The sequence below is a fragment of the Pecten maximus genome, chromosome 16, assembly GCF_902652985.1.
Source record: "Pecten maximus chromosome 16, xPecMax1.1, whole genome shotgun sequence".
NCBI classification, from domain to species: domain Eukaryota; kingdom Metazoa; phylum Mollusca; class Bivalvia; order Pectinida; family Pectinidae; genus Pecten; species Pecten maximus.
The window spans coordinates 13,369,948-13,387,820 of record NC_047030.1 but is presented as its reverse complement, the minus strand read 5'-3'; the positions used below and the strand labels follow the sequence as shown (position 1 = coordinate 13,387,820).

Sequence of the window (17,873 nt, the reverse complement as noted above, 5' to 3'; positions counted from 1 at the left end):
AGTTTTCGTGACATTGTTTCATATATTATGACGTCATAAATAACGTCATCATTAAGGTGAGGGAATCAAACATGGCGGCTGTGAAAATGAAAATGACGGCATTTTTCTATTCCGAAAAAAGGAGTGAAAGATAATTCAAAAACAGGAGCAAAATGGAAACACAAGAATCGCTACCATCGTTTCTGAGGACACGACGGATACGGACTTTTGTTTTATTTTTGACATGGATATGTATGGTAAGTACAAACAAACAAAAAACCAAGCGAAGAAATGATAGTAATTCTATCGTCATAAATGATTCATAATAATGTGCAGCTAGTATTGTTGAGATGGATACGTGTGTTCAGTATATGACATGGGTATATTTGGTGATCCTGTTGATATTAACGAAGCTCTCTCGTGGAAGTATTCAGGTTCACCTGGAAGGTGAGAAGTGTATCTCCAAGTGAATCGAACCTCTACCGAGGAGAACCTGCAAGTCGGAGATGTAAGCGGATAGAAGCGACATGCGTCCTCAAATCACCACTCATTTTATACAAAATCCTTTTACTTAGAAGATCACATGGCTTTAGTTCCAGCGAGTCTAGATAGCGTTAATACCAAATATATAACAGTAAGGAGAAATGAAAATGTTGACAGTCGTGTTTTGATTGGATGTTTTAAAGGTCATTAGAATATGACCCCTTGTGACAATCGTTAGTTTAAACATATTTTATTGTATCATAAATATACAAAGGGATCGGGCACAAGTTTTCCAACTTATATCCAACAATCGTTAGATCTTTATAACGTAGTGTTTGGTGATAATCTGTACATTAATCAGATTCAAACAAAAATGCTTAAGTACTTTGATGTGTTAATTTAAATGATGTTTAATGTTTGAACATTACCAAGTCATAATTCAATTGTCTTCCTTTTGTACATGCATTATTTAGGGAATGTTCCTGGAAATCATAGGGCCGACTCTCCAGGATCTCAAAGACCGGACCAACTCGGATTACGAGAGTCTATCGCAGGCAGTGTCCGGCCGAAGTATTGGGGCCGTCAGCGGATCCATCATTGGGGGAATCTTGATCGACAAACAGGGCCGTTACTGTGACCTTATCATTGGTTTTTGTCTTACGGCGGCGGCGGCCGCCACCATGGCCGTCCCACTTTCTACCAAGGTACATATCCATAGGAACCTAGTATGTTTGTGTTTGAGTATATCCCTTTTAATTTAATTGAACTTTATTTATTAGACAACTTATTTGAAGCACTATTAAGCGTTCCTGGTGTTTATGCAGAGTTACTTAAATAGCCGGAGAAACACCATAGTGATCGGACAGGTGATCACATAAAATGCATGTTCCTCTTCAAGCTAGATCAGGGAATCGAACCTCAGGTACCTATGTCGAAAAAGAAATGTTTTACAGTAGCAGTTGTTGGAGTGCAAATGGAATGTTAACGTATTTTATGAGAAATGAAAAGTATATGCTCCTGAAATGTCAACCTTCTCAGATGGATTATAAAATAACTTAACAATAATCATTTTTATGTTTCAAGATATTAAAACTGTTTTAAATCGTTGTAAACATAATACTCTAATGATGAGAGCATCATTACCCATATCCCCATTACCATACAAAAGTTTAAATGTACCTCTCGGAATTATCAGTAAAGTACCCCTCATAATTTATCATGGAATACTTAGCACACACTATAAGTAATGTAAATCTCGGAATTTATCAGTAAAGAACCTCTCGGAATTTATCATAGAACATGTCTCACCCAATATCAGTAAAATACTTCTCGGGATTTATCATAGAACTTGTCTCACCCAATATCAGTAAAATACCTCTCGGGATTTATCATAGAACATGTCTCACCCAATATCAGTAAAATACCTCTCGGGATTTATCATAGAACATGTCTCACCCAATATCAGTAAAATACCTCTCGGGATTTATCATAGAACATGTCTCACCCAATATCAGTAAAATACCTCTCGGGATTTATCATAGAACATGTCTCACCCAATATCAGTAAAATACCTCTCGGAATTTATCATAGAACATGTCTCACCCAATATCAGTAAAATACCTCTCGGAATTTATCATAGAACATGTCTCACCCAATATCAGTAAAATATCTCTCGGGATTTATCATAGAACCTGTCTCACCCAATATCAGTAAAATACCTCTCGGGATTTATCATAGAACATGTCTCACCCAATATCAGTAAAATATCTCTCGGGATTTATCATAGAACCTGTCTCACCCAATATCAGTAAAATACCTCTCGGAATTTATCATAGAACATGTCTCACCCAATATCAGTAGAACTCGGGATTTATCATAGAACCTGTCTCACCCAATATCAGTAAAATACCTCTCGGAATTTATCATAGAACATGTCTCACCCAATATCAGTAAAATACCTCTCGGGATATAGAACATGTCTCACCCAATATCGGTAAAATACCTCTCGGGATTTGTCATAGAACATGTCTCAACCAATGTCAGTAAAATACCTCTCGGGATTTATCATAGAACATGTCTCACCCAATATCAGTAGAACTCGGGATTTTCAGTAAAATACCTCTATGAATTTATCTTAGAACATGTCTCACCCAATATCAGTAAAATACCTCTCGGGATATAGAACATGTCTCACCCAATATCGGTAAAATACCTCTCGGGATTTGTCATAGAACATGTCTCAACCAATATCAGTAAAATACCTCTCGGGATTTATCATAGAACATGTCTCACCCAATATCAGTAGAACTCGGGATTTTCAGTAAAATACCTCTATGAATTTATCTTAGAACATGTCTCACCCAATATCAGTAAAATACCTCTCGGGATTTATCATAGAACATGTCTCACCCAATATCAGTAGAACTCGGGATTTATCATAGAACATGTCTCACCCAATGTCAGTAAAATACCTCTCGGGATTTATCATAGAACATGTCTCACCCAATATCAGTAGAATACCTTTCGGGATTTATCATAGAACATGTCTCACCCAATGTACTGTGTACATCGGTTAAGTACACTGTATTTTTGTCTCTACACAGGTATTATTAACAGGGGCTCTAATTATGGTCCAAGGTTTAGCTGAGCTCATTGTCAACGTAGGTACGTATTAATATATATATTGTTTAAAAGTCGTTCTACATGAAACTATATTCTCGTATTTATCCATTGAATAACTCATATATACCCTAGCTGATTTGTAGAAGACAAAATGGCAACAAGAACAAAAGAGACAAATGAACAACACTTTGCAGTAACTGACCACGGTAATAAGAATAACAAGACGAGATCAGTAAAATGACCCACCAACTCACTATAGACGCCAAAACGTTATATTTCATTTTTCGATTATCTGCTTTGCTATTTTTCTATATATATATTTTTTTCTTTAGTTTTTATTTATTTATTTTTTTCTTCTTAAATTTTATTTAATTTTTGTATTTGCATACGTATTTGAATCTGAAGAATGTAAACTGTTTTCTTTTTTAACTTTACCTTCAAATGGCTTTCCAAATTAAAGACATAGTGCAATTGTAACAATAAAACATTACATATATATGACACTTAGGTATAAGTAAATGTAAGTAATCGCCATAACGTAGGTGTATTATATGTAGTTCTACCTTAGATGACTTGATGGGTCGGCTTCACCAGAAGACGCTTACACTCCAAAACACCTGGTCCTATTTTCCATGTACTTTTTTCAATGATCTCCATACAAGTCGTGATTTTGTTAATGTTTTTCATTGCTTTATTCCTTTTTAGTTAGAATCACGATAGCGTTTGCGTTGACTTATTATGTTCATTGATTTCGATTGTATTTTCGACAATAAAAATATCCAACAACCTTGGCGATTAATACTCGTGTATTGTTTCGTGTTTCAGCCGGTAATACTACCATTCTGTACCTGTGGCGAGAGAAAGCCTCCGCGCCAATGCACATGCTTCACCTTGGATTCGGGATAGGATGTCTTCTAGTACCACTTGTGGCTAATCCGTTCCTACCACAAATGTCTTACCTACCTGACTGTGAAATAAACTCCAACCTCTCAGTAACAAACGTCACCGACACCAACTGTTCCATCAACAGTCTTGATTTTACAACAGTGTTTGAGGATTCTATGGTGGATTACGCGTACGCCATAGTAGCAATTCCAACAATGACCCTTGCAATGGTGTTTATGATTTTTCAATGTGTGTTCACACAAGTTCACGATGAGCGTGGGACAAGCATTAAGAAACGTGACTCGAGAGCCATGTTGAATCCTGCTACTTGTACTGACGGAGATTGCTGTTACGGAGTCCTATTGTTCTCTCTTGTATTCATCTACTTTCTCTTTACAGTAGGATTCGAAAGATTTTACACGAAGTTCATCCGTACATTTGCAGTAGACGAATTGAATTTCACCAAAGACGAAGGTAGTTATGTCAATACAGGTTTCTGGGTAACGTTCTCTCTTGGAAGATTTATTGGATTTGCAACTGGGAAATTCGTCTCGATTAGAATAATGATGATATGTGAAGTATGTGGTGTGTTTCTTAGTGCACTTGGCCTCTGTCTTGTCAGTATCTTCAACTTTGAACCGGAAGTGTCATTTTGGATCTTCTCTCTGTTGATTGGTCTATTCCTGGGACCCATGTGGCCAACCGGGATATACTGGACCGATTACCACGTGGAATTGACAGGGATGGGGATTACTCTCATCTGTCTGGCCGGCGGATGTGGGGGATTCTCGTGTGTAAGTATTATGGGATACATCTATGACGCAATAGGTCACGTGTGTTTTGTTTACGAGGCAATGGTGTGTGGACTTTTGGTATTTGTCATCGGTCTATGTCTGAACGTTGTCGGTATTCGACACGGGAGTCGATTTGATAAGGTAAAAGATGACAAAGCTGTCATGGAGGACAATATAGACAATAAAATCTAATAAGCATAGAAAGAATGGATGTTGTTTATTTGTTAACAGTCTAGATGATGTGACCGATTTAACCTTACAATGTACGTATAAACCAAATCAAGGGCGGAATATGAAATGAGTGAAAGTGAGTGAGAGTGGCTGAAACTTCTTTGCAGCATTATCTCCCAGACCCTTGGGAAACTTGTGTCTATTGCCACAAATCAAATCGTCTAACTATTACTTATAGTTGTCATTCATAACGTTATAATCTTGACACTGTCTTCCTCGCCTTTGGTATTTGGTTTCGGTATTCGCTCTCTAATTCATACAAGTTATTTATCTGCCTTATCCAAACCCTGTCTAATCAGAGAAGTAAGTATTAACATTGCCAGATTCTTGGAAAACGTTAGGCAACTTGTCAAATTTACAGTCAATTACAAATCCTCTCAATCAAAACTAAATAAGTTTAAACACAAACCTGCGACAGAAAAATATACGATAGTAATATTCAAATACATTTGTACACAGATCACAAAACATTCGATACCAGTATGGTAGCTGACTGTATCATAGTCTCTGAGGTAAAAGTTCGTCGGGATTAAACATATTCCTTTCCAAATATTTTAATTATCTGACCAATAATGTAAGTCCTGATAAAAACCTAGATACTAAGTAATGGGTCCACCAAGTATCAATAAGTGAAAATCAGTCTTTTTTTCGTGGCAAGTATTTACCATAGTTACATGATAAATCAGCCACAGAAGGAACGGTAATCTTTCGTTTGTACATGTTCAACCTAGTTCTAATATCAAAATACCTATTTGTTACCTTAAATGACATTTGAGAAGTGAGTACAAATTGCGTCGAATTAGGCGTACATAGGAAAGAATATATGTCCATCTAATACCAATATATCCGGGAAAACGGGCTTTTTATCACAGATTGCGTCGTCACAAATTGTGAGGTGAAACTCCATTATCGTTGCTGAATCAGACATTCTCTTATTCGCGTTACCGTGGTAACAATTTCATAATATGACTTTTTTCATCATAAATAAAAGTTTGAAGAAATATTCTACCTCAAAATTGTCTACATATCGGCATTTGTTCAATGCTTGTTTTGTTAGACCCACTTACATTGTGGAACAGTGAAAGTTAGGTCAGGACATCATACACACGCCTTCTTCAGCTAGCTAAAGGTCTTTTTACGCCAACCGACGACAAGAGGTCCTTCATAAGTTTCTCGCAGTGTAATTCATTGTTAGAGCAGCACCTACATGTACCGAGAGCTCGAGGCCTAACCCGTGGATGGTCGGGCACAGTGATACCACCTAATCGGGCCAACAAGCGTGATTAACATCAGTTTATACAAGTAGTAAATAGAGATTCCCCAACAAGCGAAGGTTGTTTATCATGTTTATGTAACTCTCGTTAGTTTATCTTCAAATAAAAAAAAAAGACACGAGCTTTGGCGTAAAAAGAACTTTAGCTAGCTGAAGTAGGCTTGTGCATGATGTTCTGTACCTAACTTTAGCGATATCTTAAGAATATCTTAAAGGGACTAAATGGCTAGAGATTTTTTTTTTTTTTTTTTTATGTGACATAATATAACTGACAATAATATGCACAAAGAGCTTACTACAGACACAGGTTAGCGAGTCTAGTCGATGGTTTTCAGGGCTGTACTTTGAGCGTTGTTTGTATATGGGAGACGCATGTGGTACTTTCTAGTCACATGGTAAAGAACCAGATTCAACTTATTAAATAGTATTGTTTATATAGGAGATATCTCATTTGTCGTTTCTTTCGGAAATTTTGGTTTTATACTGTCAGGTCTTGCAGCTTTTGTTGGATTCGGGTTCTGAAGTAGTATGTGTGATGTGACCGAGGATAAAGTAATTACATTATATTGTGGCATATTAAACCCCTGCTGGAATTTTTAGAATTTTTAATAGTGGTGAATATTGACAAGATATGTAAACTGTTTAGCTCTTCAGACTTTGACAGAGTGTCGCCTACTGGTCTGCCATCTTTTTGAGAGGAGACACACCATTATGTACCTCCTAGCTTTTCCTTGTCATTTCTATGAACATTAAAATTGGAGAGAAAAATTCAGATTCTTCAACGTTCGGGTATAGCAAAATTTCACTGACTCTGATAATATCTGGCTTTGTACTTTCTAGAATATTTTTAAAGAGGTGTTTCTTATTTTTGACTGGCTGAAAATTGATATTTAGGCGATTCTGGCGATAAACAAAACAAGCCACTAAATGTTATTTATTTATATTGTGTTAAAGTACAACTACATTTAACCGTACATACCTTTCACAGACCATCATTATCTGATTCGCCGTTTTGAAGACAAAGTAGAATTACTACTGCCAAAGCCATGTTTTTATCGAATATATTCTACTTTCGTTTCCTGCGGTTATCCCCCCCATCAGAAATCGATACTGAAGGTCGTCCACAATTATCGCTGCTATTGAGAATAGTGTTAACTGAAATGTTCACAATATTATCAGGATATTTGATTATTTCTTGCACATTTGCTATATGAACGCAGTACTACAAATGTTATCGCCCTACTCGGTAATGGAGGCTACTACTGGGTTCGGAAACTCCGTTCAATACATGAATCTTATTTGTAAACTTGATATTTTGACATGCATATATAGCTCACTTCCATCACCTGTAAAACAAAAGAAAGTCCATTACCAACTTTGAAAGGCAAAGGGAAATGAAACAGACATGTTGTGACGTCACGTCCGACAGGTTATCCAATATGGCAGGAGTAAACGCCTCCATGAAATTATATTAAATCCAGACATTTACTTTTGAAGTTTACACGGTATATGTGTGCACATGTGTAGAGTGGTTTTTTTTTTTCATGTGTATGTATATCGTTGGCCTACAGCATATGTGTACGGCTTTTGTACTTAACCACCGTTGCATCTCCGTTCCCGCCAAATTCGGCTGGGGCAAAAAGAGGCGGTATAACGGGGGACAACCGTATTAAAATAATCATATAGTGACAATTGATAAAACTATTGACATTTATTGAATAATACTGCACGGAATTCTATGGTTCTCCAATAACAATGAAATAACCTCAAACTCGTGTCGACCATGGCACAGTATATTTTCTATCACAGAAAATGAAAAGGAATGCTCGACATATTCAGAAGAAGAACAATTTTTATCAACTTAAAATGTCCTTTAGTAATACATAATCCTGCAATTTTTGAGGCAGTTCTAAAAGTTCGACCTTTTTATGTGGAACATGTCCAATAACACCCCGGATTTTGAATCTACACAGATTCTTGAGAGACCTTGGGTTACTAATCCGACTCTGGAACCAGTCTCTGAGCGTACTCTGGGCATCATTGCTCTCCGTAAGCCACCCTAAATGGTAACATCGGCATCCTGCTTCCACCAATAGTTCCACAGACCTCATTTTGTGGAATTTGTAGGCGAGGGTAATGGGCGTGACCTTCTTTGCTTCCTGTCCATTGTTCTCCACGCCCCAGGTTGTACTCGTCACATCTAGATCACAGTTGGCACCCAAAAGGACTTTTAAAGCGGGGATGTTGTTTTTTCTGATGGTATGGAATATTGGTGTTTCACCATTATGTACCACATCAGGACTCAGACCACAATTCATTAAGGACTGCAGACATTTAGCGCTCTCAGCGTTACGGCAAGGGTTGTACATGTCGAAACACAGATGTGCTGTTGTACAACCATAGTGCTGCATGCGCAAGTGCACATCCGCGCCTGCACTTGTGAGAACATCCCACGGCTTCATCACGGCCATGCTTGATGGCAATCATAAGAGGTGTCCTGCCTTCATTGTTATATACATTTAACTTTATATAATGGACGGTCAACAAATATTTCAAAATTTTAGTAGAAAATGCAGTTTCTTTTGGACTGCTGACCGCTACGTGAAGTGGTGTCTGACCGTTATTTCTGATAGTGTAATTAACGTCTGCACCTTCACTTATCAGGAATTTCACCAGACCGTCCCGGTTATTTCGTATAGCGTGCATTAGTGGAGTCTCTAGAAACACTGGATCTGGAGTGTCTATGGAAATTCCAAGCTTAACAAAATGGCGAACGACATCAGGAAAATTTCGCCCGACGGCTTGATGGAAGGCGCAGGCGATAAGGAAAGTGTCGCCTTCATTTTCCTTTAACAGGCGTGTGATCTCCTCCAGGTCCTGACTAATGATTGCATCTTCGATTCTGAAAAATAGAACCACCAAGAACAATGGAAACCTACGTAGTTGTAGTAAGATTTACATTATTACAACTTGTATTGAGTCAATATATGCCAAACTTGTGCACTCATCAACATAATGCAGTTAATATGTGTTCGGGGATTCTGGAAGATTGACAGGTTACATCTGTCCTCAATAAGTCATTGACAATTTTAGATAAATCCCGATCCGTAAAACAAATTAGGATCTTAGAAGAAATGCCGTAATAGTGGACGTTACACTCGTTAATGATATAACATGGTAATGGTCTCTAAACTATGTCACAGTCATTACAAAAACACAAATCCACATTTGCCGTACTAGCCCGTGTTACCGTAGAGAATGGACGTTACAACCGGTAATGATACCGCATTGTAATGTAATGAGATACGGGGTACAACGGAGCAGTCACCCATCTAAGTGATGACCACGCTCGGCGGTGCCTAAATCCCAGCACATAGACACGACCCGCACTGCCACAAAAGCTATTGGACTATGCAGCTAAAATGCCCATATCCACGAACCACATTTCCCCTTGATGATCTTCGTCGGGTTCAACCTGATATCGTCAGCTGGTACAACTGTCCTCTTGTTATGGCATTGCCCCTCCCTAGTCACCAACACTCCCCCAGAAACATTGTGTTCCCAACGCTGTCCGAGAGCACCCTACAGGATACCAGACCCGTCTGCAGCCACCAAATCATCAGTGGTAACTGTCACCCACAAACAGCTGACAAGGATCGACGTTGCTTACAGTAAAGTATTACATACATACAACATAGAGACCTTCAACCGCACCGTCACAACAGCGAGCTATCGGAGTACTTAGCTGAAATGCGTATAACATGAACTACCACATTAATATCATATGAAAGGCAGTATGTAATTAGAAAGCTAAGCAATACTAACGCCGCATTGAATCGGATGGTGCCTAAATCAAGCTTGTCACATAATCATATCTTACCCCGAAATGAAGGAACCACTTTTCGTCCTTGAAGTTCTTGCTACTTTCTTCATGTTCAGGGTTTTCTGTGCATCAGTCTGTCAAAGAAATACACTTAATATACATACTTATATATACATATGTTTTTAGATTGTATACAAGATTTATTTCTCTATCAACATGTTACAGAACCAACAAGATGGAGAGGGCGTGATAATCCGAACGTCTAGAATCTAGTATTAACAAATGAAGACAATGTGATAGGTGATCTTATATACAGTAGTCCCCTGGAAAAGAGTGATCATTGTGTACTAATGTATGTCATGCTAAAACAACACAAGAAACTTAAAGGAGGAAATGTTACAATAAGGCAAATTTTGTTAGAGCAAATGAGGAATTGTCAGAAATACATTGGAACCCATATCTTTCTAATACCGATGTTAACACAAAATGATCCTTGATACAAAACGTTTTAAACATGAAAGAAGATAAGAATGTACCAACTAAAATTTCCTACCCGGGACAAAAGAAACAGCATATTATTCAACTGGATAACGAAACCAAAGAGAAAATAAAAACTCAAGAACTCTTTAGCGCCAAACCAAGGACCCTATTATTCAAAGAGACTATAGAAGAGCATCAAACACTGTAAGAAAATGAAGGCGTTTTCGGAGGCATACTTGTTCGCAGACAACACGAGTTATCACCATTGAAAATGACCAAAAACTTCTTCAGGGAGATCTAAATCGAATAGAAAAATCGTGTGATTCATGGCTATTTAAACTTCACTCGGGAACTGTGTTCATATGCATCTAGGAAAAGCCACTATAAAGGATTTTACTTGCCATCTAATGATCTTGCGGATACAACTTTAAAGAAATCGGAAGCAGAAAAAGACCTAGGATAATAATTGATAGCAATCTTGAATTTTATAATCATATACCCGGGTATTTGAAAAAAAGAGCAAATATAATGATGGCGATTATAAGGAGCGTATTTGTAAATTTGGACAGAGAAACATTTCTTTTATTTTATAAATCATTAGTCAGAACTCATCTTGATTTCGAAAGCGCTATTAAGTTTCCATACAAAACAAAGTAAATTGAACAAATTCTTGACCTTATATTTGTTTACACCAAAGCCTGTACATTTCTGTTTGAAAAAATGTTCTCGATCATGTCCGACTAAAGCAAATTCATCCCTTTTAAGAGTTTCGAAGCGGCGCGTGAAAGAAATAGACTATTTACAGTAGGTATGATTTACAGGCACAGGCAACAGTTTGGTATGAGTTTTTGATGTACTAGAGTGCTCGTTTAGAAGTGAAGGAGGTTGTGGATGTTGTAGTGATGAGTTGGGAAGGGACCAGTGTTAGGTGGTATGAGTTGTGTGCGTGTATGGGAGTGTTGTGGTTACTGAGGTTGTGTGTAGTGTGGGATGTAGTGTTGTGGAGGTGGTGTGTGGGTATGAGGTGTGTAGTTCTGTGGTGAGTTTGGTGTGGGTATGGTGTGGGTGAGAGGTTGGGGTTATGGTGATGTGTGGGAGGTGAGTGTTGTGTGTGAGTGTTGTGTGATGGGTGTGGTGATGGTGTTTTTTTGTGGTGTAGAGTGTTGTGGTCTGGGTGTTGTGTGGGTGTGGGTAGTGGTGTGGTGTATGGTGTGTGGTGTATGGTGTGTGGTGTGTGGTGTGTGTATGGTGTGTGGTGTATGGTGTGTGGTGTGTGGTGTGTGGTGTATGGTGTGTGGTTGGGTTGTGGTGTATGGTGTTGTGGTGTGGTGTTGTGTATGAGTGTTGTGGTGTATGAGTGTTGTGGTGTATGGTGTTGTGGTGTATGCGTGTTGTGGTGTATGGTGTTGTGGTGTATGAGTGTTGTGGTGTATGAGTGTTGTGGTGTATGGTGTTGTGTGTATGAGTGTTGTGGTGTATGAGTGTTGTGGAGTGTGAGTGTTGTGGTGTATGAGTGTTGTGGTGTATGCGTGTTGTGGTGTATGCGTGTTGTGGTGTATGAGTGTTGTGGTGTGTGAGTGTTGTGGTGTATGAGTGTTGTGGTGTATGGGTGTTGTGGTGTACGGGTGTTGTGGTGGGTGTTGTGTGTTGGTGTTGTGGGTTGATGTTGTGGTTGAGTGTTGTGGATGTAGTGTTGTGGTGTATGAGTGTTGTGGTGCGTGTGTGGGTTGGTTTGTTGGTGTTGGTGTTGTGGTACTGGTGTGTTGGTGTTGGTGTTGTGATGAGTGTTGTGGTGTATGAGTGTTGTGGTGTGTGAGTGTTGTGGTGTATGAGTGTTGTAGTGTATGAGTGTTGTGGTGTATCAGTGTTGTGGTATACGAGTGTTGTGGTGTATGAGTGTTGTGGTATATGTGTGCTGTGGTGTGTGAGTGTTGTGGTGTATGAGTGTTGTGGTGTATGAGTGTTGTGGTGTATGAGTGTTGTGGTGTGTGAGTGTTGTGGAGTGTGAGTGTTGTGGTGTATGGGTGTTTGTGGAGTGTGAGTGTTGTGGTGTATGAGTGTTGTGGTGTGTGAGTGTTGTGGAGTGTGAGTGTTGTAGTGTATGGGTGTTGTGGTGTGTGAGTGTTGTGGTGTATGAGTGTTGTGGTGTATGAGTGTTGTGGTGTATGACTGTTGTACACAAACTGTAATGATTTGATTCATTTAAGATTACATAACATGTGTAAAGTTTAACTGATAAAAGACCGGATATGTATAGATACAGACAGAGAGGAAAATCAATATGGCACAGCGGCTGTACAGTAATCCCCTGTTATTAGTTATCGTTGTCTACTAATTATATATACAGTGTAACGAGGTCGCGGGCTTTTAATTGATCAATTGACATATTGTTATTATTGCAGTTGTTTTGTTTGAAAAAAAGACAATCTTGTGTTAGAAACCTGTAGGTATCGCAGGGTATGATTAATGTTACAGGTGTGCTATCTCAATTGTTTGGGAGACGTCTTCTAACAGATTAGAACTGTGACATAAGGAGCTCGAGTAAACATCTCGATAGAAATGTTAACATTGACTGTAGTACCTGATTATAATCAGGTACACGGGATTGTAAGTGACTGGATACATGTAGTTGACAAAGGGGATAAAAAGACTGGTTTTATAGTTCAGAAACAGAGGGAGGAGGAAAACCCCTCGTTACACATGACAATGCCTCCGGGCAAACGAAACCACGAGGTCAGACATGTAGTCATAATAGACATATTGTATAAACAGTATAATATATATATAACGATCACTGTGTGTATGTAGCAACTTTGTGGTATGTGTATTGATACTGTGAATAAACAATGTCTGCTATCAACTATTATGCGAACTTTCACGCCTTGCTGTGTTACAACACATAAATATATATACGTGTACAGTTTTACACCGCACGTGCATACATGTACACAACTATACATACATGTATAACGTCAATAAGAGAGTTCTTTTGTTATCTTACTCAAAACGGAAGCATGTCTCCGAGCTTCGATCTAATCTAGTAATGCTGTTGGTCGTAAACGAAAGTAAACCACTCACCTCTAGTGTAAAATAAGCTGATCATGAATAGAGCCACTTCGATGTCAGTCAATACGACCTCTATACAAAATGTAGCTTACATGCTGGTAATTCTACATATAGGCCTACATTCTGATAAGGAGATCTCTCCGATATGATCAATACTTACACAAATTGGCCACGCCCATCTAAACCCGCTCGGCCAGGCCTATAATCCCGACTTGACCTGATATACATAGATGCTAGTTACGCAATGTAACAAAATTCCCCTTCTTGGTCCGGATATCTATATTTACTTCCTATAAATGGGAGGTAACTGTGACTGAAAAATAAGTGCTGATATATCGTGGTAGCACACCACTAAATTTAATCTCTCTGCTGCAGTATAATGGTACTGTTGTTTTCGATATGTTTGATATGCTTAAAATAATCTATTTACCATTTGAATATGTTGAAATCGATTTGAATACAGTAAATGAATAATTGCTTAATTTTTATCACTGTAAATTTCTCAAATTTTGACAGCCGCTATGTATGTCTTTGGTTTAAACAGTATTTATTACCGAAATATTTCAATACATGGGTCAATATATATACAACAATTAGATACAGGGGTCTGCCAACAAGAGTACTCTCTTATCTTAAGTCATTCCGCTACAGCAAATGATTTGCAAATGTGACATACAAATTAGTTAGGCTAATATATATAAAAATACAATAAAACATTAAGATCATATAACAAGACTGACTAGAATCATTATGGAAATATTGATATGTGGATGTCTTTTTGATTAGCATGGTTTAGGGTAACTGTAAGAGTATTAAAATACAGATTTCTGAATTAATTCAAACCCCAAACAAACGGTTTGCCATCCTCGACAGTCGTATACAGTACATTTCCAATCTAATACGTGATTTCTCGGAATTCAGTGACGTAGGTTTATTTATATTTGGTGACAATTCAGCTGCTATGTCCTGGATAGCAGTCAGGTAACTTATACACATGTAAATAGTATCTATTAATCATACGCATTGTTTTCTTGAATTGCTCTCGGTGACAATTACCTATACCCAGGCGCTTAGCTAGACCAATCTAACTGTGTAAACCCAGGCGAGGGGCGGTGCCCTGGTAGGGGTTTCAGGGGAGCGAAGCCCCCTCACAAAAAAATTGCTTTAAAGATTTAATAAAAGTCTGAAATTGTTTTACGAGACAGTTATTTAACGATATCTTTATTCTCAATCAGGCTGATCTATATGTGTCCCGTATAAACTGTTAATGTTCATCTAGTTCCAGAGTTTAAACAATCGTCTGTCTAAATAAAAGATATTTGTTCTGTTCTTTTTTTTTGTTGCAAAAATGTCTAATACAATGTCCGAAACAACAGGAATTTTTCCAGCTTCTAGAGCTATTATTAGACTGCTTTTCAGTCGCTTATTCTTCTTGCTTAGATTCGAACAAGGTGTCGATCTTCTGCACATTTGTGGAAGCCTTCTTCATTTTGAATAAATACACGTGTCAACATTATACAATAGGAAACATGATATTGATAGTAATAGACAAAACATGACGTGTTTGATATTCCGAAATGTACTATATCTTTTAAAGTACATTCATGATTTAATCAGAAACATACATGTTTCAGATTGTATATGGTAGACTATTACAAATTTAGTTATTTATGACAAGAAAATGTTGTCATGATCATTAGTTTTATTTCCTTTGATGGGTAATTGAATTATTGGTCCCTGACACACACGGTCGGAATTTTTACGTGTAAGCCCCGGCTTTTATACGAGAGGTGTAGAAAACGTTTGTCGACATATTGTAAGAGTTATCTTTCTTGTGCTATGAAAGAAATCGGAGAAATTATAACCGTGCCTTCAGCTAGCAACACTTACATTGTATACATGCTGTATTTCTAAATCACACACGGCACAGTGCAATACATGGAAAAGAATTTGGATAAAGAAATGTTCAGCAAGTTGTATAGATGATGCCATACAAACGTTCTTGCGACATAATACTCCAAACTACCATTTAGTTGGCATTAGCTTAGTAATTGTCCTTAACCCAACTGCATCGATAGGATGTAAAACAATCTATAACCAACATTTCGGAAGTTTCTATGTCAATTCAATTAAATTAAGTTTATTTCCAAATATTTACCATTGTATGGCACTGCCACTATATAACCCTACCAATTCAGTTGCGAGTTCACCAGCTTATGAACTGCCAACTGAAAATTTGAATTTGAAAATTTCAAAAAAAAATCGCACGACAAATAGAAAATTGCAGATGGTAAATATAAGCATTGAACGGCTTTCAGTTGGCATTCATAGTCAATATGAATGCCAACTGAAAGCCTTCCAATGCTTAAATGTAGCACAACATATAGGAATTACATGATACATAAACGTACATTACAATTCATTTGAACAAGATGGCGGAGAATTATAATTCATACCATCACACACATGTATATAACACACTCTCAAAAGCAAACAAAATAACGAAACTTGACAAATGCTTGCTAACCCAATTCAGTTATTGAGTAGAGATATTCTTTTGTACGAAGTCAAAAAGTCCCTCTCTCGCCCCAATACCATCGCCCTAGACAATACAATATCATACCGTACAGTACGATAGGCCTACTTCTTACAATCTCCGACCATGCTATTCTTACAGACACCGGAATAAGTGATATACAGACATTATAGGAAGAAAACATGAACGTTCTCGATTTTTGTGAGGTGTGATGCATGCTCAAAGAGAGTAAAAAAGGTAGAAAATGTACAAATTGGACCCTTCCGGACTTTCTGAAATCAGGGGGCTCACATGTACATAATGCATTAGCGATAATTTCAACAAACCTCATACTTCCGCAAAAATGTATTATTCTACATCTTATGTATATACAATTGACCTCACACAGAAACCAGGAACATATTTTATGTTTTGTTTAATAAGGATTTATCTATAACTGTAAATTTTAAACATTAACGATCGTATGCGAGACCATTCTGCTCAAACGATGTGTACTCATCAAGATGTCCAACTATCACATGTGATTAAAGACATGACATGTAATGTAGAAAGCAAATAAGAAGAAAACCTCCAATTCTCCATGGGTACCTACATGTCTACATGATGGGCATAACATTCTTTTTGTAGTTTACAGTAAGAGAATAGTTTTACTGGATGTCTTTGCCAGTATGTTTCAGTGAGCTAGCAGTATAAAGTCGACACCAGTTCCACACTACAGTTATACAAACATACACACTCTTACACAACACACATGCATTTTGCACGTAGATGACGCCGACCTTAAACGACCTACCTTGTTGACAGGACGCTAGACAATACAAAGTCAGACCAAACCAGAACGATTTACTATAACATTAGGTAAAACAGTCCTTCCCACAAGCGTGTAAGAAATCAAAGATATGCACATTACTATCAAATTCACATTTAATGACGCAATAATCTTCCTACCACAATTCCTGATTGTTGCATGTTTTACTAATTTCGTTAGATAAGAAGTTCATAAAACATTTGAATAATCAATTTTACGTATAAACATGCGCTATCTCTTTCAAAGTGCAAGAAAGGTTCTTTAAATGTTTCCTTCAAATTGGGAAGGCTTCATGTTTTTCTTTTGCAATGATTGAACCATTTAAATGGAAAGGTGCCAGATTCAATTATTTATATAGCGCGACGAGAAATGCAAAATGCCGACATTAACCTCCCCCGGTGCTTCTTTCAATTTTAAAGATTTTTTCCCTACTGCTGTCATGAGAACATGCCACCCCAGAACTTACCCACACTGCACTTTAAAATTCGATAATCTGACAGGTTCAATAAAACAGATTATAAAACAATTTTCCAATCCAATATATTATTGCTGTGTAAATGCTAAATGTATTCCGATCATTTAGAGGTGTTCCGAGGTTATCTCAGGTTGAACTCATTAGGGTACAAGCGTGGTCGGCGGCGTCACAGAAACGTTTTGCAGGCACTAACTTAACTGAAGCAGTTAAAATCTCCTATGTGAAGTTAATTTAGCTGAAAATTTCTATCATCTTGGATTTTATTTCTTTGCAACTCATGAATTAACGTTACCAAAACTGTCTTTGATCTAGCTACAATAATCTTTATATGGCGAAAATATGTTTAACGGTTTGTTAGTAATGTATATGTTTTCTTGTATATTACAAAGGATTTTCCCCATGCCGGGTAATGTGAAAT

The 17,873-nt window shown here is 37.6% G+C and overlaps 3 protein-coding genes across 4 annotated transcripts; 1 reads left to right on the top strand and 2 right to left on the bottom strand.

The window, feature by feature from the left end:
- The first annotated feature begins 47 nt into the window (after positions 1 to 47).
- Positions 48 to 5,000, top strand: LOC117344587 (sodium-dependent glucose transporter 1A-like). Its single transcript, XM_033907388.1, has 4 exons — positions 48 to 236; positions 936 to 1,166; positions 3,066 to 3,126; positions 3,910 to 5,000. The coding sequence occupies exons 1-4, from the start codon at positions 153 to 155 to the stop codon at positions 4,953 to 4,955; spliced, it is 1,422 nt and encodes a 473-aa protein (XP_033763279.1). The 5' UTR covers positions 48 to 152; the 3' UTR covers positions 4,956 to 5,000.
- Positions 5,001 to 7,963: 2,963 nt separating this feature from the next.
- LOC117345205 (serine/threonine-protein phosphatase 6 regulatory ankyrin repeat subunit B-like) lies at positions 7,964 to 13,931 on the bottom strand. Of its 2 annotated transcripts, none has more exons than XM_033908217.1 (3): positions 13,797 to 13,931; positions 10,148 to 10,224; positions 7,964 to 9,169 (listed from the first exon to the last, which is right to left on the bottom strand). In XM_033908217.1, the coding sequence occupies exons 2-3, from the start codon at positions 10,198 to 10,200 to the stop codon at positions 8,617 to 8,619; spliced, it is 606 nt and encodes a 201-aa protein (XP_033764108.1). In that variant the 5' UTR covers positions 10,201 to 10,224; positions 13,797 to 13,931; the 3' UTR covers positions 7,964 to 8,616. The 2 variants fall into 2 exon arrangements, with proteins under 2 accessions (XP_033764108.1, XP_033764110.1); XM_033908219.1 differs by lacking the exon at positions 13,797 to 13,931 and adding an exon at positions 13,649 to 13,790.
- Positions 8,124 to 8,585, bottom strand: LOC117344650. The gene has a single exon (XM_033907477.1). The coding sequence runs from the start codon at positions 8,583 to 8,585 to the stop codon at positions 8,124 to 8,126; it is 462 nt and encodes a 153-aa protein (XP_033763368.1).
- Positions 13,932 to 17,873: the final 3,942 nt, after the last annotated feature.

Excerpts from the sequence above, each read along its gene's own strand:
- LOC117344650 (XM_033907477.1), bottom strand. The coding sequence starts at position 8,585 with ATGAATTGTGGTCTGAGTCCTGATGTGGTACATAATGGTGAAACACCA.
- LOC117345205 (XM_033908217.1), bottom strand. The coding sequence starts at position 10,200 with ATGAAGAAAGTAGCAAGAACTTCAAGGACGAAAAGTGGTTCCTTCATT. Across the intron at positions 9,170-10,147 it reads AGTGGTTCCTTCATTTCGGG|AATCGAAGATGCAATCATTA; the intron begins GTAAGATATGAT and ends TCTATTTTTCAG.
- LOC117344587 (XM_033907388.1), top strand. The coding sequence starts at position 153 with ATGGAAACACAAGAATCGCTACCATCGTTTCTGAGGACACGACGGATA. Across the intron at positions 1,167-3,065 it reads CCGTCCCACTTTCTACCAAG|GTATTATTAACAGGGGCTCT; the intron begins GTACATATCCAT and ends GTCTCTACACAG. Across the intron at positions 3,127-3,909 it reads TGAGCTCATTGTCAACGTAG|CCGGTAATACTACCATTCTG; the intron begins GTACGTATTAAT and ends TTCGTGTTTCAG.